This window comes from Strix aluco, chromosome 3, assembly GCF_031877795.1.
Source record: "Strix aluco isolate bStrAlu1 chromosome 3, bStrAlu1.hap1, whole genome shotgun sequence".
In the NCBI taxonomy this organism is placed as follows: Eukaryota; Metazoa; Chordata; class Aves; order Strigiformes; family Strigidae; genus Strix; species Strix aluco.
In genome coordinates this window covers 108,427,918-108,450,355 of record NC_133933.1, presented here as the reverse complement: position 1 = coordinate 108,450,355, position 22,438 = coordinate 108,427,918, and the positions used below count along the sequence as shown (strand labels likewise).

The 22,438-nt window shown below is 35.8% G+C and overlaps 1 protein-coding gene across 1 annotated transcript in view; it reads right to left on the bottom strand.

The window, feature by feature from the left end:
* The window catches only part of CSMD1 (CUB and Sushi multiple domains 1), a 1,278,503-nt gene that overhangs the window by 325,174 nt on the left and 930,891 nt on the right, over positions 1 to 22,438 (bottom strand). Inside the window, exons 13-16 of the mRNA XM_074819927.1 lie at positions 17,490 to 17,672; positions 15,411 to 15,737; positions 11,835 to 12,029; positions 7,604 to 7,742 (exon numbers count right to left, since the gene is read on the bottom strand). Of these exons, the coding sequence (XP_074676028.1) occupies positions 7,604 to 7,742; positions 11,835 to 12,029; positions 15,411 to 15,737; positions 17,490 to 17,672 (844 nt within the window). The remainder of the gene's footprint in view (positions 1 to 7,603; positions 7,743 to 11,834; positions 12,030 to 15,410; positions 15,738 to 17,489; positions 17,673 to 22,438) is intronic.

The following is a 22,438-nucleotide window of genomic DNA, read 5'->3' as shown; positions in this document are numbered from 1 at the left end:
GCTTCAGAAAGACATTTCATGGGGAATCTGGGTACAAAACCACAAATTGTCTCAAAGAAAACTGCATTATGAAGATCCAAGAAATTTCTTGCCCTCGGGCTAAATAGTAATTGGACATCATAAGAACATCTTCAATAACATTCCATCTCAATAATTTCATTATTTGATATTTGCTGTTTGACAGAAGTTGTTTTACATATTCAACTGGTTTTTTACCCAAGCATTTTTTCTAACATAGTCTACTACTTTACTTTTAAATAATTATTTTTGTCCTATGAAGTAATAAATGTACAAAAAAACTAAACTTAAGTCCTCATTTTGAAATTTGTTACAGCTATAATAAGCAGAATTCTTTATCTCAATGTGTCAAAAAAACAGATAATATAGACAAGAATGGAAAAAGAAGGAAACTAACGAGATAGTTGATTTACAAGAACAAATAACGTTAAAATCAACAGCGGAGTCAATGTCTGTGTCAATCACTAAACATCACATTTCTCCAGTTCATAAAAGATGTCTATGTGTGCAGTCATCCACTACAAGTTGTTCTTAAATCAAACAGCTCAAATCTGCTTTTTCTGTAGATGAAACTCTGTCTGGCATTTTTCACATCAGATGCTTTTCAAGACAGTTTGTGGTTATATCAGATACTGTTGCAAACTGCAGCATCTAAACCATGCATCATCAATTTTCCAGTCAACAAAGTTTGTGCTGTTACACAGATATCTATAACGGTCTAAATACATTTGCCTGCAAACCCAATCTTCTTATTTTCATAAGATGTTAATCTTTCAGAAATGCGTATGTTCTTAGATTTTCTCTTCTTTTCCCATAGAGCTTATTAGCTCAGCTTCTGAGAGCAACAAACTATGTCCCTAAGCAATACAATACTCTTCTCAAAGTGAATGCCCTTAAGCTGTCTTGTCAATATGGGACACATGTTTAGCGGTTCTGGAGATAAGAAACTCAGTTCTTGTAATTAAAGAAAACTTCAAATTATTAAACATTTGGAAAAGGGGAAATATATGGAACGTTCCTTCAATGTGTAAATAAACTTTATACTTTCTTAGGTAACGATGACAGAATGAACGGGTTCCCCAGCCAGGTCATTCTGTTTTACAGACCAATTTGCATTGGTCATGTAAAATCATCTTCACAGACACATCAGTATCAGTAACAGTAACAGCATGTTTTGATTTAGCAAGTATTTAGTAGTCTCTATATAGTTTTCTCTCATGATTGCCTGAAAACAAAAGCACATTAGAAAGAAATCAGAAAGTATTTGTTTGCTTAACTATCAGAGCTAATGACCGAAGCTCTTCATATTGTTCCTTCCTCTTCACACAGAAAATTCTCTAGATTTATGGTGCCTTCAACCAAGCTACCTACTCTATTTGGATATGTTGGCTAAAATCCAGATGATTGCTTTCACTGCTATCTATCCACTCTGACATTGGAATACAGGGCTTGCAGGCTTGCTAATACATTTAGCATTTTCGGGACGAGTTTCTGCCAGTGAAGCAGCCAGCTAGCATGGAATGGCCTATATCCATACTATTAAATACATACTTTATCCTCCCAAACAGGGAGATATTATTCAAATTTCCTATTATGAATGGTTGCTTGCCCACAGTAACTCCTGGCCATGCTTGATAATTATTTGGGACAGTGCTAGTTGGCAAGCTCAAGAAGTATGTTAGAGACTTTTTAACAATTTAACTGCACAAACACACAAGTTCTTGTGTCTGGGAAGGTTCTCTGGTTCTGTTTAATTTACTAAAATAGACAGTCACACAGGGCATCACTAAAGCACTTGACAGTTTTTCAGTACCTTTCCATAATTTCAGAGATTATACATTGATTTGCCCTGCAGCAGAATGAGGAAACCAGACAGATACTGCTAGGCTGATTTAAATACTTTATTTGTACTCATAATGAATGGACTCAAGTTCAATAATTCAATAGTTCAATTATTTTGACAGTTATGTTTGTGAGGAAAACTAATTAGGAAGAAAGTGCTCTCAGCCAGCAATTGCAGTTTTCTTAGGAGGGCAGTATGAAAACAGTGGGTTGCAAACCCTTGCTGGAGACAGAAAACTTTAAATAACTCTTAGAGGAATTGCTACCCATTGCAATGATCTTTATTCCCAGTAGGTTCTTGCTCATCTCAAACTTAGAAATTTATTTCTAGTTCACTTGTCTGGTTTTGAGGTTTGGGGAGGGGGAGGTGTTTTTTGGGTTGGGTGTTGGGGTTTTTTTGCAATCTTTGCACTGTCACTGAAATGATAGATCAAGCTAATTATTGGAAGTTCTGCATCCTTACTGAAAGTACTTAATTAAGAGTAATTTTTTTTTATTTTATTTTAATGTTTATTACCATACTTATGCTAGTAAAAGGTAGGACATTCTCTCTCTCAGAGAACTTTAAAAAGACTTCAGTAATGCTATGTTATAGTATTCATCACAAATAGGTAGGTTTAGAATAAGGAGGTTTGTTTTATACTCTATCTAATGAATTTTCATCAATATTTAAAGTACCAAAAATCTTCTAGTCGGAGTTATCCTTCTAGCCCCTTTCTTTACAGCTCAAATCAATTAGATTTTACTTTTTTGATACCCTTCCAGGCACTAGTCATGATCTGAAATGCAAAATGTTTCAACGTAAAATGTTCATAGGGTTCCTCAGTCATTTGCTGCTATTTCTGGAAAGTTTCTAAGTACTCTGGTAAGGCACATTTGTCTAGCAACATTAAAGCTTCATTAGCTCAAGAGTGAGATAATTTACATTATGAATATCACATTCATGCAGTTTTATTCTGGCAGCTGTATCTGTGATGACAAGTCAAACAGCGAAGTATAAAAGGTTCTGTTTTTCCCAAACTAGACAAAATACTTGACAAGATATTGTACTTGTCAATTAATTGACAAAATCAATTAATTGATCTTTTTTATTTGATAGTGACTTTGCTTACTGATATTTAATTTGCTGTTATATCAGACAGCAGATTTTCTTGCAAGTAATAAAAAGGTTTTACATCCAGTTTTTATCTGGGTAGCAAAGCCTTCATGTTAACATAAGAAAATAACATTATTGCAAAAAGGAGATTACTACACTTCCCAAAGTATAACACTTTAAATGAAATTTATAATGTGATGTAGTAAAGCTATACAATTTTCTAAACCTACCAGGAAAGCTCCATAAACCTCCAAAGAAAGCAAGGAAAGGATTCTTCTCACACAAAACCAGCACAATCAGTGGTAATATTGTTTTGTAATTGAAACATTTAAGGAAAGGAGGAAGAATCCTTCTTTAAATACTGCTGATAAAAAGCTGGAGTAGATTAATTGACTGTCTGCTGTACTTTAAAAATTATATGTGATCAGAATTCTCAATTTTGTATCAGGGTAAACTCCAAGTTCTTGTTTAATTTCATTGCAGTTCAAATTGTACACAAGGCTCTAGAATTCTGTTAATGGAACATGTGTGTGCATCTGTGTAAAATGCAGTAAGTTTGGGTCTTAAATTGGACCATATGTGACAGGACCCTATGTTTCCCATTAATTTCCTCAGAAATATATTTGTCATACTGTTAAGGTCACAGTCAGTCATCCAAACATCTGCAACTTCAGGCAACTTTTATAAAATTAAAATGCTCAGTCTTATAAATAATACGGCTGTTTGCTTTCACTGCATTTGGGAAGACATCCCTGAACCTCAGACTGCTGATTTTTTTTTTTTTTTTAACAAGCTGGCAAATAAATATAAGCTTATAATTAATATAGTAATATTTAATTAGAAAAAAAAAATCAGAAACTTAAAATTCTGGAACTTCCTGCTGAATGCAATGAAGGAAAACAACCTCTTGTTGTAAATAAGTAACATGGTAATTTTATGAATACTGTTTAAACAGTTTCCATTCTTGTCTGGTATTGGTCATTCTCTCATTTGGCCCCAACCTTAATGCATTTATAATAAGAAAACAAAACAGGACTGGAAAAAGCATATGGTAAACTAAATAGACAACATATTTTAATCTTCTCCCCTACATTACATTTCATGCCTCTAATCATGTTCACAAAAATCTCCTATGCATGTGTTACTTTTCATTCATATTTCTTGATGAAGGGTTACCAGAACTTTAGCAGATCAGTGACCAGTGTAAGTTCAAAACATGTCATTTTATATATCAAAGGGGAATTCTTTTTCTTATATGATTCATTTTGCATTTACTCAATCTACTTGTAATTTTGTTGACCAGACATCCAGTCTTGTAAGAATCTTCAGCAATTCTTCAACCATCCCTTGTTTTTAACATCCTGAATTACTTAGTATTATTAGTCTAATTTTCTCCTTTTTAAGATAATTTCTGAACATGCTGAACAGCTTTGAACATAACACAGATCTCTGTAGAACACCCAAAATTCCACTGTAAGACATAGTCTCTGTTAACTAAGGTTTTAATCATGCAATGTATTAAAATTGTATTAAAATTATGCTTAGCTTTTTAATAGCCCTTTGCGGGGTGAGGTGCAAAATACAAAACTTGCATTTTGAAAACCCAGATAAACTATATCCATCATATTTCTATGCTTCCTGACACCATCAAAGAATTCCAATAGGTTTCTGAGATAGGATTTCTTTTACAAAAGCCATATTGACTCTTCCTCAGTATATCATACTTATCCATGCCTCCACTAGTGCTACACTTTATTATAGCTTTTGTAGTGGGCATCCAGTATGCAGTTCCTTAGGTCTCCATGAAAGATTTAAATGATACAGTTCCTGAAGTGTACAAGTATCAAGACAGTTTTGAAAGAACAGTTACACATAACTTTCAATTGTTCAGCCATGTCATCTTTGTACTCATTCAGGACTCCTGGGTGAATGCTGTCTAGTTCTGGTGACCTGTTGTTCACTTTGTATATGCCACCATCCCTATCAGTGGCACTTCAGTTTGAGACAGATATTCCAGTGAGTTCCCCAAAATCAAGAACGTTGTGCATGTTAAGTTTACATGAGTGCAAGAGGGAAACAAACAAATCAATGGAAGTTATACATGCAAAAACTCACTAAGCACATTAGAAAAAAAACACCTTTCACTTCAGGAATGTCCTGACTTGCAAACTGGTGAAGTACTTAGAAGAAATATCACATACATCTATTTGGTCCTCACACTCTTCCCTAGGATTATGCAGTTTTGTCCCTGTGAGGAACACAGTATCAAGCAAGATGGATCTTTGATTTGACTCAGTGACAGACACTTTTACTGTCTTCTGCCCTTCTCTACATTAATTTTCATCCCTTTTCATTTCTGCTCTTAGAAATAGAAGGCTGAATGATACTGAAAAGTTTTGATCATCACTGTTGACTCCATGTGAAGATGAAACTAGACTAGATTATTGGCTCTCCTTGGTAATACAGGAAGGCCAGTACAATAAAAACGACTGCAGTCTAGCTCCAGGCGCTGTGTTTCTACTGTACTTTGCATCTTTTTGTCAAATGAGTATTTAGTGTGATATTAGTATCTAGACCAAACACCTAAACAAATGGATATTTTTTACTTATTTTACAAAGACCTCGAAGGGTGAAGATTTTTAAAATTTTATTTTCTTTTTCTAAGCACATTCTTTGAAAAAAATTCACAATTTTGTTAGATACTTGTATGGATAGGCAAAAGTACTAATTGACGTCACAATAAATACAAAAGGATTAAACATTTTGCAGTTCACATTCCTTCCTTGTGCCTAAATGCACTTTCAAGGCCTCCTGATTCCACATAAGAGGTAGAGTAGGCTGAAAATTATTCTCCTTGACAAATAGATTATTATTCCAAAAGAAACCTGCACACTACACAGGGACATAATCCCAGTGCATTCCAGTTGCTCTAATTTAGGTCCACACTGACATACGTTTTTGCAAATTAATAGGGATGATAATTTCAGTTAGATAATACTTTAAAATGAAGTTTAAGACTCTGCCTTTAACAATATACTGATGTCTGGACACCTGGGTTTTTTTTCTTGTTTTGATCACTCATGGTGAAACTTGCAGTATCCAAACAAACTAAATCCTGATATACACTGTTAGCATATAGTATGCTAACATACACTGAAGTAGAATCATAGAATCATGGAGTATCTCAAGTTGGAAGGGACCCACAAAGATCATTGAGTCCAACTCCCTGCTCCTCACAGAACTACCTAAAACTAAACCATATGACTAAGACTGTCGTTCAGATGCTCCTTAAACTCTGACAGGCTTTGTGCTATGACCACTTCCCTGGGCAGCCTGTTCCAGTGACCAACCACCTTCTCAGTGAAGAACCTTTTCCTAATGTCCAATCTGAACTTCCCCTGATGCAGATTCATTCCATTTCCTCATGTCCTGTTGCTGGTCACCAGAGAGGAGATCAGCACCTCCTCCTCCTCTGCCCCCTTGAGGAAGTTGGAGACTTCGATGAGATCACCCAAGCTGAACAAATGAAGTGACCTCAGCCACTACTGATAAGTCTTGCCCTTGAGACCTTTCACCATCTTGGTCACCTCCTCTGGACACACTCTACTAGTTTGATGTCCTTCTTATATTGAGGCACCCGAAACTGCACACAGTACTCGAGGTGGGGCCACACCAGTGCAGTGTAGAGTGGGACAATCATCCCCCTCGACCAGCTGGCTATGCTGTGCTTGAGGTATCCCAGGACACCGTTGGCCCTTTTGGCTGCCAGGGCACACTGTTGACTCATATTCAACTTGCCATCAACCTAAGCCCCCAGATCTCTCTCCTCAGGGCTGCTCTCCAGCCTCTCATCCCCCAATTTGTACATATAACCAAATTGCCCTATCCCACGGAGAGAATCCTGCACTTGCTCTTGTTACATTTCACACTTTTGGTGATTGGTCTCACATCTCTAGTCTATCCAGATCTCTCTGTAAGGCCTCTCTACCCTTGAGGGAGTCCACAGATTCTCCTAGTTTAGTATCATTGGCAAATTTACTTAACGTACATTTGATTCCTGCATCCAGATCATTTATAAATAATTAAGGAGTACTGGCCCTAATATTGAGCCCTGTGGGACCCCACTGGTGACTGGTTGCCAGCCTGATGTAACCCCAATTACCATAACTCTTTGAGCCTGACCCATCAGCAAATTGCTCACCCAACACATTATGGACTTGTCTAGCTATGTAATGTATGTTGCATCAGAAAAAAATCCTAATGGGGGAAAAAAAATTTTATCCAACAGACAATACTCAGAACTTTTTCCACAAATCCTTTTTTTCCCTAGGAAAATTATGCTCTCTTTTAGTAAAACCTGGTCATAATCAGGTACAATATATAGTTGTACCTGAATACAAAAGTAGTCAAAAGTCCAAAATATAACGCTCTTTCTGTGCTAGGAGGTAGACATTTAATGCAAATTGTTTAAAACATAAATAAAGACAATGTAAACACTTTTAAAATTTAATTTTCTGTTTGAGGAATAGTATTGTGAGTGTTGCATCACAATTTCTTTTTCTAGTTTGGATTCTTAAAAAAAATTTTTCTTCTATGTTAAAACAAATATTTGTGCTCATACATTACTTTTTTGACTATGATTCTCACCTGTCAAAAGTTATCTTAATGGAATGTCCTGGTCTTGCTTCAATCACCCATTCACAATTAAGTGAGTCTTTATAATATCCTGGCCACCCTGGTGGTAAGATAACACCGCTTGATGCTGTCAAATGTCCACCACATGGTGCTGAAAGAAAAAAGCAAGTACACTTGTAGTATACACAGTATTTCTAATACAATATTATATATTTAAAAACTTACAAAAATTGAATTTAAAAGCATAGAAAAATAAGTTTAATATACAACACAACTAAATTTTCTACATTATGTTATGAACATACTAAGTCCTGCAAAGTATCTTATCATAGCTTATTACTCTATACATATCTTAATACACAGAGCACGGCATTTGATTCTGCCAGCCTTCCTTCTGTTGAAAAGCACATTATCTCATTAAAAAAGAAAGTATCATAAATTTTTAGATCTAGTATGATTCCACATTTATGTAGAAATATCAGACAAATTGTTCCAAGTAATTTATAGTTAATTATTTTCATTGTACTGTGCCATCTAATACCTTCTTGGGTAATATTTCAGCTCAATGGAACTAATTGTAAATACTCCATTGAATCATAGAATGGTTGAAGCTGGAACGGATGCCTAGAAATCATTTAGTCCTCCCCCTGCTTAATACAGCAGATTGCACAGGACCATGTCGTCAGGATGATGCCCTCCCTCCAAAGGCAGACACTGCACAGACTCTTTGGGCAATCTGTTCCAGTGTTTGGTCACTCTCACAGGGAAATTTTTTTCTTATGTTTAAACAGAATTTCTTGTGTTTCAGTTTGTGTTCATTGCTTCTTGTCTTGTCACTGGAGGCCACTGAAAATGGTCTGGCTCCATCTTCTTCACACCATCCCATCAGTTATTTATACACATCGACAAGATCCCTCCAAAGCCCTGAGACTTTTCTTCTCCAGTCTAGATGACCTCAGTTCTCTCAAGTTCTTCTTATATGACATATGCTCCAAGTCCTTAAACATCTTTGTGACCCTTCACTGGACTCACTATAGTATGTCCATGTGTCTTGTACTGGGGATCCCAGGACTGCACACAGCACTCCCAACGTAGCCTCACCAATGCTGAATCGAGGGGAAGGACATGTCATTTCCTCTCAGCCCAATTCTCCAGCCTCTCTGTCAAGGTCTCTCTGAACAGCACCACAAATATATGGTGTGTCAGCCACTACTCCCAGTTTTACATCATCTGCAGACTTGCTCAGAGTGTACTCTGTCCCAGAATTCAGATCATTACTGAAGATTTTAAACAGTACTGGACCCGGTATTGACCCCTAAGGTATACTACAGACTAACCTCCAGTTGGACTTTGTGTCACTGACCACACCACTATGAGCCCAACAGTTCAGTCAGTTTTCAGTCCACCTCCATGTTCAATTCTCCGGCCCATACTTCAGTTTGTCTATGAGAGTCTTATATGATAGTGTTAAACACCTTACTAAAATCAAGATAAAAAATATCCATTACTCTCCCCACATCCATCAGGCCAGTCATCTCATTGTAGAAGGTTATCAGGTTGGTCAGGCATGATTTCCCCTTCATAAATCCATGCTGACTGCTTCCAGCCACCATCTTTTCTTCATCCTGGAAATGTTTTCCAGGAATATTGCTGCATCACCTTTACCAGCATTCAAGGTGAGACCTGTAGTTCCTTGGATCTTCCTTCTTTCCTTTCTTGAAGATAGGAATTTGCTTTCTTCTGGTCCTCAGGAACGTCCCTGGGTTAAATGACCTTCCCAAGATAATTGAGAGTGGCCTTGATATGTCAACGGCTGGCTTCCTCAGCATTCTTGGGTGCATCCCATCAGGCCCATTCCTGTACGTCAAATTTGTTTAAATGTTTTCTAACTTGATCCTCTTCCGTAAAAGGGAAAAAAGTGTTGCAACAGGGCTATGAAAGTAAAAGGGCTAGACAGGGAGCATTTTTCAGAGCAGGATAAGAGGACTTTAGTGCAGGATTAAACAACAGCAGAAATGACTAAACAAATTCTGGGAAACATAAGTCTCTTAAAATATTAAGCTGTCATAGCACAGGGCTTTGGGATGTTATATTTTACCAAAGGCTATGGAGCAGTCTAAAATAGGAACACTTTCAAGGTCAGGTAAATTTATCTTAGTATTTGTATTACCCTCAAGTAGTCAGTGGTATCGCTATCACCAAATTCCATACTGCAGTGCAGGAAATCTTGTCACTTTTCTTTTGTTTCTCTAAGTAGTGACAAGCAAACCTATTATGCCATATGGAAATGAATAGTAGAATGAATTTGTGAATAATAAAATGCTATTCCTAGTTTTGATTCAATGTTTTTTTAAAAAAAGAACTGATCTCAGAGAGGTTATTTAATTTCAACCATGACTTGCCCTTGTTTCTGGGAAGTTTTTCCAGATTTAAGTGGGGAAAAAAAGCAACCCACAGAACATGAAACATACACACTGAATTGTCTCTGGGGCAAAATGATTGGCCAGAAAAACGGCATTTATATTACATGTGTATAGTTAATGAAGAATGAAATTTATTCCATGGTGATTTTTTAAATTTAATTTTCTCATATTAAAACCATGAACAACCATAAGACTGTTGATCCTCACCTGATTATGACACGTCACTTATTTCACGTATTTCAGATGTTGCTTATAGAGTTTGTTAAGTATACAGACACAGAGCAGAGCAACAACAAAAACCAACAGTTGCTCAGAAATCTCAGACAACTAGAAGCAAACTGAATTATCACTAAATTAAGTAGCAAGGATGCTTAGTCCATACTGTAATCCAAACCCAGAAACTCCTTCAATCAAAAAGGAACACATGCTGAATGTAACTTAAAAGAACTATACTTCCTTCTGTATCAAAACAAATAGGCAAAATCTAAAAAAAGTATAATAGTATAATGCTTTCCTCATTAAAAACCAGGTAAACATCCTGCAAGGTTCAAAGAAAGGATAACTGAGTGGCACTTATCTATTATCTTTTAGAGTTATTTCTGTATGTGCTTTCTCTATCATTTTTTTCTCAAAGTGCTTGCCTTGGGTCCTTTATGTGTTTGTGGAAATAAAATTACACAGAGAGTACAGTGAATATTTTAACAATTTTGTATAGAGTTTCAAAATGAGGAAACATCTTTTGATGAAGAACCTCGCCCTACTCCCTGCTTTGGAGTGGTCCGGTCTTGCTCAAGGCAAAAAATCTGCTCCACTATGTAACTTACTACATGTCTTAAACAGGATAAGAAATCCTGTTAGTACAACATCTAGGTTCACATACTCCTACCAGTATCTTTAAATTTTCTTAGAAATGCAGAGTCTTATGAGAACTGCATTGTCAAATTGCCCAAATAACAAAACCCATGAAAATTATATATGATCCAGATTCTTAAGTTACTTCAGTGACACTGACATTAATGGAGGTGTGAGTTTCTCCAAAAAAAAGTATCTTTTAATTGATTGTCTGACTATATATCTATTGTTTACTAAAAGATATATAATTTTTTGAATATTACTTTTAAAAGACATACTCTAGTCATTTATTAAATACATTCATATGTCTTGCCTTAGGACCCGTCACTGTTAAGCATCAAGGAATCAGTCTACTTTTTTTTTTTTTTCTCACTGTATTTGATACTAGAGAGATTTATTCCAAAGTATAGCTCATCTTAGCCTGTTTATTCACCTAGGCAAAAACAAGCAAACAAATTTGGAAATTTTGGACAATATAATGAATATTAAACATAGCCCAGATTTACACTATATTTCTCAGGAAAAAATGTACTGCAGGCTCATGTTACATACAGAAATTTAGGTATACTTTAATTTTGAGAAAATTAAAGGTGCAAATGTTTAAAAAGAACTTTTAAACAGAAATTTTACCTCACTTTTCTATGTGGTAGATAATTATGTTCTTCAGTATGCTACATCCAAAACTGTTATAACAGCTATAACTCACAACCAAGTAATGATGGTGACAAGCAGAACTTGAAAAGAATAGTAATCAGATTTTTAGAATGTTAATTTATTCCAAGAATATAAAAGCAAGCTATCTTACTTCTATTATTGCTTTCTTATTTGAGTGGAGGAGTGGTAAAATAAGATGAATTAATAACTTCAGCTAAAGCAGTCTTATTTATGCGTAAAATGTAAAAAGTAAGCTAAATTTAAATAGTTTCATTATGCAAACTGTTGGTGCAAAGTAAAGATCGTGCCCTTACCTTCACAACGTGGGACAGTAGAGCTCCATACTACATTTCCATCTTGCATAATACATGTTATGGATTCAGAGCCTTGGGTCTTCACAAAGCCATCATCACAGTGAAAGGAAACAGAACTTCCCAGGAGGAATCTGTCTCCAAAACGCCTCCCATTTATAGGAATGCCTGGATCGTGGCACTCATTCTGACCAAAGGCTGATAAAAACATAATAATAACAATAACAAAAACACCAATCATAATGTTAATAACAACAACAACCACCATCCTCTAAACTTTGTCTCTTTTTTTTTGAAGGGGGTAAATAACCTTTCAATTGTAATGTAATAAGATATAATACTTAATATATTATAACTGAAAGTATAGAAAATTCCTCAATAAAAAGTCAGCTTTAAATCCAATGACATTCACGCAGATGCAGTGTGGTTCAAATTCAGAAGCTTTTTAGCTATGTGTGGCTTAGATACACAAGAACACTTTGCTTAAATTTTCTTCAGGACAAAATCCAGATGTTTGCCTCTACATGATGAGAAGTATGGTTTCACATTGCACTAATCTGGCAGAAATACAGGCTACTGCTAAAAAACTATGGTCACTGCCTAGGCCAGAGTGAGCAACCTGCTAGTGGGATACTCAGAGCAGTCTTCCTTCATCTAGTGGGGTGGCAACACAGGGGGAAACCCACATCTCCATGTGCATGTGTGACCTCAGGGGGTGTTCTCATCAGTATGTGGACCAGTGAGTTGCAGGGATCAGCAATGTAAAGCTAGGGGACCTCTGTGCCTTTCAGGAGGTGTGTGCAAGTAAGGGAACCCACTTCAAGGAAAAGGGGTGAGTGCTTGTAACTCATACACCCTGTGAAGGTGTGTATGTAATTCTTGTCAGAGCAGGATGAGGATGGATTAGAGTGGAAAGGTACTTACAAATGTATATGTGTTAAGAGTCACAAGTGGTCTTCCCCAGGGCTCAGTATTGGGGCCAGTTCTGTTTAATACCTTGATCAATGATCGAGTGCACCCTCAGTAAGTTTACAGATGACACCAAGTTGGGCAGGAGTGCTGATCTGCTTGAGGGTAGGAAGGGTCTGCAGAGGGATCTGGACAGGCTGGATTGATGGGATGAGACCAATTGCATGAGGGTCAGCAACGCTAAGTGGTTGGTCCTGCACTTGGGTCACAACAACCGCATGCAATGCTTCAGGCTTGGGGAAGAGTGGCTGGAGAGCTGCCTGGCAGAAAAGGACCTGAAGGCCTGAATATGAGCCAGCAATGTGCTCAGGTGGCCAAGAAAGTCAACAGCATCCTGGTTTGTATCAGAAATAATGTGGCCAGCAGGACTAGGGAAGTGATCTGTCCCCTTGTCCTTGGCTCTGCTGAGGCTGTACTTGAATATTGTGTTCAGATTTGGGCCTCTCACTACAAGAAAGACATTGAGGTGCTGCAGCATGTCTAAAGAAGAGCAACAAGGCTGGTGAAGGGTCTAGAGAACATCTTATGAGGAGTGTCTGAGGGAATTGAGGCTGTTTAGTCTGGAGAAAAAAAGGGTTAGGGGAGACCATAGCACTCTCTACAACTACCTGAAAGGAGGCTGTAGCAAGGTGGGTGTTGATCTCTTTTTCCAATTAACAAGTGATAGGACAAGAGGAAGTGGCCTCAACTTGTGCCAGGGAAGGTTTAGATTGGATATTAGGAAAAAAAATTCACTGAAAGTGTTATCAAGCATTGGAACAGGCTGCCCAGGGAAGTGGTTGAGTCACCATCACTGGAGGTATTTAAAAGACATGTAGATGTGGTGCTTAGGGACATGGTTTAGTGGTGGACTTGGCAGTGTTAGGTTAATGGTTGGAATCCATGATCTTAAAGATCTTTTCCAAGCTGAACAATTCTATGATCCTAAGATAAACCAGGCAGCACAAGAAAACACCAAGTGTGGTCACAGCACCAAACCTGTCAGGATTCAAGGAGTGTCTGGATGATGCTCTTAGTCATATGGTTTAGTTTCAGGTAGTCCTGCAAGGAGCAGTGAGTTGGACTGGATGATCATTATGGGTCTCTTCCAACTGAAGATATTATATGATTCTAATATTTTGTAAGTGTCTAACATCGTGGTTTATCTGTTCAACTCCTGATATTGATCTTGAATCTACAGTTCACCTAATATGTTTCATTAATAAATCAATACACTGCTCTGACCGTGATTGGATTTTAATCACATGAATGGAGCACTTTTTCCCAGCAACACATCCAGAAGTACTAGCGCTTAACTAGCACTGAATTTAAACTAAGCATTTTCTATGAACACAAAGGATTCATAAATCAGGGACACTTCCATTTGTCATCTGTTTCCCAGTATGGAGGCATATGTGCTCTTAGATAATTCTAGCATATAAGGCATGCATCAAGCTCAGCTGTAACACCTACTTTAATATGAAAAGTGTGGTGGAAAGCTCTTTTGCATAATACTTAGGTGATCAAGACTCTCAGGGAGTTTGATCCATGAGTATTATATTGCTGACTGCATAATTCTCCACCTTCAAATAGAAGTAATATTACGGTCTGTCTTTACTTTGGTAGAATAGCATATGGAGAAAGGGATATGAATAATGTCAGACAGAAGCAGACCTAGAATTGAGGCCTCACATTTTCTGGTAAATCTTTTAATCTCTACAGTCTTAGTTAAGGTATCTCCCTTTTCCTGATGCTTTTCAAAGGACAATAATTATCCCCTTCTCTGAAAACACAGGAACAATTTAGGCATCTAAGACTTAAAAAGGGTTGCAATCCATGAATTCCATTTTTATATGGGACACCTTTATAAATAATCAAGGAAACAACTTGGTCCTGAACAAACACTGTTAATTGATTACCTTAATTGATACAAGATAGGAACAGTGCAAGACGTGACAAAGGCAACTTTATTGCCAATTAACTTCTTAGAAGATAATTTCTTCAACTAAAAAGTTAATCTCCATATAAGTAATGTCTTTGCATGACTAATAAAACTTCTAGGAGAATTAGCAGTCTATGGCAAATGTGATAAAGTTTTCTACATGACGACGATGTTACTAGTTTTCAATTGAGAGTACTGCTGAGTAATACTCTTTCTCACAAACAAACAACAGATGGCTATCTGTTGACAGATATTTTTTAGCCTGGTTTCCCAAACGGGAAAGACTTATGCTTTTCAGACAAACATCTCCATATTGGGATCTAAGCTTAATACCTTTGTGAACTTATTCCTGCTGGTTCCATTGAGAAGTATTTTAAATCACTTGCAATGGATGCTTTGATCTGAATGATCTGGGCTTTAGATGCATGCTCTGCATTTATGCAGTGTCAACCAAAAAGCCCTATAAATAATGAAGGGAATTCCTCAGCACTATCACAATTAAAATAAATAAATGTTAAAGATTCAGATAAACTAATGAATATGAGAAAGACAGCTGAAAGCAGTACAGTTATGAAAGCAATACAATTTACTTCTCTATTATAAATAAAAACATGTTCTATTTTTCAGTATTATGAAGAAAGATAGCTTCATTTTAAGACTAGCCATAAAATAAAAGCAAAGTTTCTTACTTGTGTAAGTGATATTAAATCCTCTTCCAGTCGTAGAGTGATCCGACTGAAATTCAAGTCTTACTATGTGCCCACTGCTAGCCAACTGAGAAGGGACCTCATTGCCAGAAAAAGTGCCAAGAGGTGGTAAATCTGAAATCCCGTCATCTTTCACTGTAAGGTAGTCAAATTGAGGTTCTACATCAAAGTCGTTGAAAATCAGATGGATTCTGCTTCCTGGCTCTGAGATAATTAACCAAACACAGTTCATATTGTTCCCATACTCCTCAGGATAATTTGGAGAAAGAATAATTCCAGATGGTGTGGTGAAGTTGAAGAAACATGAGACTAAAGAAAACAACAATAGATTCTTAAAATACTATCCACAAACATTATAAATGCTTGTCTTTATATTTTTTTATAATTCTATCATTTTTATTCTTGTGAAAAGGGATGCTTTTGAAGACTGGATGTCAAAACTACTACAAATGCAACCTGGAAATGTTTAAGACTGTCAGGATATTTCTCCAATATAACATGCCAGCCTTGTATGTTTTTATTTCCCCAAGTGAGGCTAAGTGACTGCACCAGGTCCTGCAAGAAATTATTAGAAGCATGTAAAGAATGCCAAAGAAAGTAAAAGTAATGCCTAATGTGTCAGAATTTGGAAAAAATGGCAGGTTTATTGTGAAATGAAAATGCAACCTCCAAATTTAAATGTGATCTTTTTTTAAAAGGAGTATGTGTGAAAATGTATTTAGCGATCCAAAAAATCAAGCGCAAGGCCTTGATGTAAATAATAGTAGATATTTAGTTGTGCCTCGATCAGGAACTCTTAAGAGTATATAGTACAAACTTATTTTACCTCTTCTATAGCACAGGACAACTAAACAAAAATGATTCATAGTTCTCATCCTTTTTCAGTCCTTTCGGCCAATTTTCATCAAGACAATTCCTAACATTTCAGAGTCATGAGCTTGTGGCTGGCTGGTACTTTAGTGAGAAGTACAGTACATTCAGAAAGAGGAAGGCTCACTGTATATTAATTAAGACAACTGATAACCATTACTCAGCTCTCCACATATGTCCAACTGAACTCAGTGTTTGTAAATAGATGTAAGTTTACATTCCATTATCTTTCACAGGGCATGTGCACATCAAACAGTGGAGCAGAGTAAAATACTCCTCACTATTGCCAACAGAAACTAATATATCAATCCAATGCAATACAGCACTATGAAGAAACACAACTTCTGTCTGCAAAGGGAACTGAAGCTGCACTGTCTCCATGTCCAGGCTTTACATGTTTAGACACATTTCATCATGGCATAGGCATATAGAGACTTCCCGTCCAGAACAAGCTTACTCAGCTTGGTAAGTCCTGCACAGCTGCAAAATACATATATGTCCAGGTAGAACTGGACACCTCACTAAGTTTGTTCTGAAAATACATTACTGAATTATAAGACTCTTTATAGGAAAAGGTAATGTGTTCTCAAGAACTGAAGTGCCTAATGGATCTGTGTACTAGAAAGGTTTATTCTATTTTACCACAGAAGAAAAAGAAAAAAGTAAAAAAACCCAGCTCTCTTTAAATCCATCTACAAGCCTACCTACGAACACATTTTATCTTCTAAAACAAAACTAACAAATAATGATTTCACCTACCCTTTTTCCATGTTGGATATCCTTATGTTTCTTACATTCGTTTTCATGCTTTATTAAGATATCAGAAAAATAACCAATCTTTTCTTATGTGGATCTGCAGACTGCTTTGCACTTCCAGAATCAATGTTTATGTCCCAGAGTCTTTTTGAACACTTCTATGCTATTAGGAATTGCTCATTTAGAGTCTAATTCAACACACATTTACATTAAGAGTGTTAAATGGTTCAATTAAATATCAAACGAGGGAAAAGAACATTCTAAAACAGTCCTATGTGATGTTCCCCATAAATGAGCTACTATTGAGCCAACTAAATAAAACCCATGTGACTGAAAAAGTCTTCAAGGTCTTTTGAAATGTTTTTCTGCTGGCTATTCCTAAATGCTAAGAAAAGCAAGAGGCTAAGGTCAGAAAAAAGTAATAATAATTCTTACAAACACAACTGGGTTTGTTGCCAGACCACTGGTTGTTTTGTTGACATGTAATTGTTCTCTCTCCCACCAGTTCAAAAGCTGCTTGACATTCAAAGGTAAGTGTATCTCCATGCAGAAAACTGCTGCCAGTTCTTTTTCCATATGATGGAATTCCGGGGTCTCCACAACCTCCTTTCTCAATTTCTGAATATCAAAAAATTCAAAAACAATAATAAGGAGAATATATTTACAAGCAATTTATATGTATCAGAAATGCTTTAAAAATTTTTGGCATTATGCCCTGAAGTAATATTTCAGCTGAAAGTGAACTAACTAGAGGTAAATGCTGTAAAACCACCTCTAAAATTACTTAGGATCTAAATCTTTTCACAACCTAATAGCATGGTTGCACTGAACTACAGTATATTTGAAGGTAAAATTATAAATCTATAGTCTCCATTCTAACTATGGAGACACACTATGTGTAGATCCTAATTCTGATAATGAGGTACTAGCAATAAAGATTCTATCTTAAGTCTCACATCTTCAAGTCCATTTATAAGGCTATTAGCAATATGATTAAAAGTATATAATTTACTGATAGTGTCAATGAATTTCATTTTAAGCACCAAGACAAAATAAAAACAAAACTAAGGAATTATTTCTTAATCTCATACTTCAAATTAGAGCCACATTTTTCCCAGCTGTATTCAGCTACGCTGAAAAGAGATTAACATTTTGGATTATACTTTCTAGATATTCTCTAGGACATCTGCTATTTAAATTACTTAATTCATAGCTATTGATAAGAATACAAGATAAGAATATAAAAACCTCAAGACTTATACAATTTATGAATAACACAAATATTAGAACAGGAAATGTAAATATTAATTGCCCATGATAGAAATGCTGAATCATCATACAAATGGCTATACACATAGCTGTCCATCAAAAATGAAGGCTCCACTTCTTTGCCATTAAATTTAAAGCGTTTTTTTTATTAATTTCAATTTCAGCAACAAAAATAACAACAAAGCACTTCTGGTTCTATAAACTGCATTGCTACATCTGTAGTAAAATGTTGTAAACCTCATTTGAATTAAATTACTGATAAAATTCTTGTTATTTAAATGTTTCCCAGTTCAATCCAAGGTAGGAAATCTGAAACATTCACAATAACAAGAAAATTCTACTCACTGTATAGTGTTAAGTATTAATATAATTTAACACCATTAAAAATGTCTGCTGTCAAATATTGTTAAATCTACTAATGTTAAATCCTGGCAGAAATGTATATCTTGACACGCTAGCTAACTGCAATAGAAATTTTGAGATGCAGGATGGCATTATTATGGTATGTGAAATCAATCCACAACCTTAAAGCAGTTGTGAAATGATTGTTGACAGGCATGTTCAGAAAGGTATTTCCACATATTTCACAAAAGAACAAGTAGCTGATCAGGATAAAAGGAGATATAATTTTTTTTCTTGGTAATCTTAAAATCAAACTTTGAAAATTAGGAGTAACTATTCCATCTATGAATTCAAAGCAGTTCTGGAGTCAGTTGTTTTATTTAAATAATTTGTCTTACCAGAAAGCTAGAAGGTATCAAATGAATGAAAACATCTTCCAAAAAGTCCAGTTCACAAATATTACAAAACACCAGTAGAGCAATACCATCAGTAATATTTATAAATAATGATTCAAAATTATATGTATTTACAAATGCTTTAATGTAGTTTCATTTGCCTGCTCCTACTGAGACATTGATTCCTACTGCCACAGTGGAGCACTGGAAACCTGTGTATTGCCAGCTATCCACAGCTCCACATCTTACTTGAAAATATGTGGAGCAACAGAAAAGTAGAAAGCACATTTTAATTGCATTTTAAAAGTTCATGTCCTCCACTGATAGCAAAGCTATATCTAATCCAGCATGTGAGGATGATCATAAACTCTCTTTTCCTTTGTTTCTCGAAGATCAGAGTAATACTGTCTCAGGCAGGAGTGTCAGGAGGCAAACTGTCTACAAGGTTTTGCAAAGGTGTTGCTGGAGATTTATCCGTTAGAAGAAAGCAACAGGTGTTTCTTTCCATGGTCTACAAAGGAAGTATCAAAATATCTTTAATTAATTAATTTACTGAAGTAGAAGACACATCAGGATGCTTTCTTTCAGGTGATACACCAAACCCTAGGAGAGGGCTATGGATCAGAGAGCCAAAACTTTGAACAGAAACTACCATTAATTAAGCTCTCTGGCCAGTTGAAAATTCCGTTTTGCAGGAAACAAGTACAGTACGTCTTTAATCAGAACCGAGCTCTTACTAAGGAAGGCAAGAATGCAGGATAAAGTTTGGAGACTAGGGAAATACTTTGTGCTTTTTAATATATCACCCTTCATCCAAGAATGCCCAGTTTTACCTGGGGTGGAGATACAATTTGGAGTTTTAAAAATCTGATTTGCAAGCACAAACAAGGAGTTAAAAATATAAAAACTAATTGCAGGTCAAACTTTTTTGAAATACTTTTATTCTTTGGAAAAATAATGGTTTAATAAAATCTGTCTCAAAAGAAACATTTTAATGAGGAATTTACATTCTTTCTTAAAATACATTAAAAGGGATTTTAAAATCAAATTATTTTATATTAAAAAGCCAAATAAGTCATAAGAAAGTAAAATGAAATGTATTAACTTTATTTCTATTTCAGCTTTCAGGATGTGTGCTTGTTTGTTCAACATAAAAGCAATTCAGCAAATGTCACAAATTTATAAAACACTTCCGAGGATGTCTTATTTGCATTTTGACAATAAAAAGCTTGAAAAATTCCATCCACCTCTAGAAATCTACATCTTCACAAACCTTGAAGTGAAGACTATCTATCCTTAACAGAAAATGTACTCTAGTCAAAAACAAATTATTCAGGTTGACAGAAAGCACCTATTTAATTTCAATGGATAGCATTCACTTCTATCTTCAAGCTTCACATAAATTTCCTGGTATGAAGATTTACAATATCATGCATATCATATCATTCTTATTCATATTACATTACTGGTGCTACTATCAATACCACAATTTTAGATCAATTAATATTCTACCAATTAATTTTATAGTGAGACAAAGATCTGTTGTTTTCACACCAGAAAAACAAAAAGAACACCCAGTTTAGATACTTTAACAACATTCCATGCACTTTTTCAGTTCTACGTCTGTCTTTGCTCTTGTATTACAATTGATTAATGTATGCATTAGGCAATTTCCTTCCAAAATATTTGAAAAATACCGAAACCACAGAAAGCTGTGTCTTGGCTGACTGAATTTCTCATAGATAGACTGATTGCAGATCTCTAGTTGTTAAGATGACAAAACTTCCTTTCCCCATAAAAAGATAAAACTTTTAGTAATAGTCTCAGTTATAATGTCCAATCTTTAAAATCTTTTATTAAATTATTGTACAATATAATCCATGTAAAAATTCTGCCAGAAGCAGAACACATTATTACATATTCACTTTCTTAGTATTCAGGAAATCTTGAGGGAGTGACAGAACAAAGCAGATTAAGTCAGATGCAAGTCTGTCTGTACATTTCTCTTTACTGAAGATCTAGGTTTCTGTCACATATATTAGTGACAGACTAAAACTTAGGGAAGACAGGGAAGACTAAATTCAGGGGGTTGTATTTATACGTAAAGAATACTATTTGTTTATAACTAGATCTAGAGTAGTACAGGCATGTAATGATTCCCAACATTTTTCTGTCCTCGGGGATTTAACACAGCTTTTTATTTCCTTGCTGTTTTGCTGATTAGGGATACCAATTAAACTCAGACACCAGAATGAAAAGAGTAGTTATTTACTGGAAATAATTAAATAATGTAACAAAATAATATGGAAAACATACAGTAAGAAAAGACAGAATAGTGCACTTAAACAAATAGGAAAATACAGGGTAATGCATCAACTCGTTACTACCCGAGAGAGAATAGTGATTAAGAAAGATACATCACCACTTGCATACGTTACAATCACCCAGATCCGCAGTCACTGGGGAGCCCCAGTTACAGCGAGGATTTGGAGAGCCTGTCCCGGCAAGTGGGAAATGCTATGCGGTGCGTCCACCCATAGGTGAGGCATCCAAAGTTGCTGTGAGCGGGTCCAGCCTTATATACCCAAAAATCAGCAAGCCAGAATAGCTGGCACCTTTGTTTTAAGTGGAAATATCTGGTTTCAATCTCACATTAGATTCTCCCAGAGCCTGGCCAGGGCTCAAGGAAGAAGCTAAGGGAGTTTCCCTGCTTATCTAACTGATTTATGAGCAAGGTCACACATCAGGTCACAAGGCCAGACAACTGGGTCTGTGGCCCTGTTATCTTGCCCACACACAAAGAAAGATAAGGATATATTCAGGATAGACAAGTTTTATGATGTTAAGCTACATCTTCTATATATATTTCACTAATGATTACATACTGAGTTAGCAGTTTCGGCTCAGGCTTCAACACTTCCATCTTTTACATCAGAATAGGTGGTTTGTTATAACTTAATATAATACCTATTAGCACAATGGTTATCAGTTATAAAATATACAGAATTCATCTATAGGTCAACTCTGGCTTGGGCTGGTTGTCCAAGCCTTAGCACTTCACTTGTCTCTTCTGGTACCTGTCCGACTTCCACTGATTTGATAAGAGAACAAATTTTTTAACTGTTTAAAGTCAGTTGAGATGCATTGTGCCTATTACTTAAAGACATGCACCAATTATTCTGCTTCATAAATTGCAAAGAGGATATACATCTGTTTGCTAAAAATAGAACATTCTGACCAAGTCAGTGGAACTATGTTGAACTCTTAGAGAAATCCTATGGGACAGGAAAGGTTCTTAACATGACAAACATGAAAATAAAAGCTATGCTAACCTATTTAAAATGTGGCAATAAAACCCCTATTCCTTTAGAATTATTC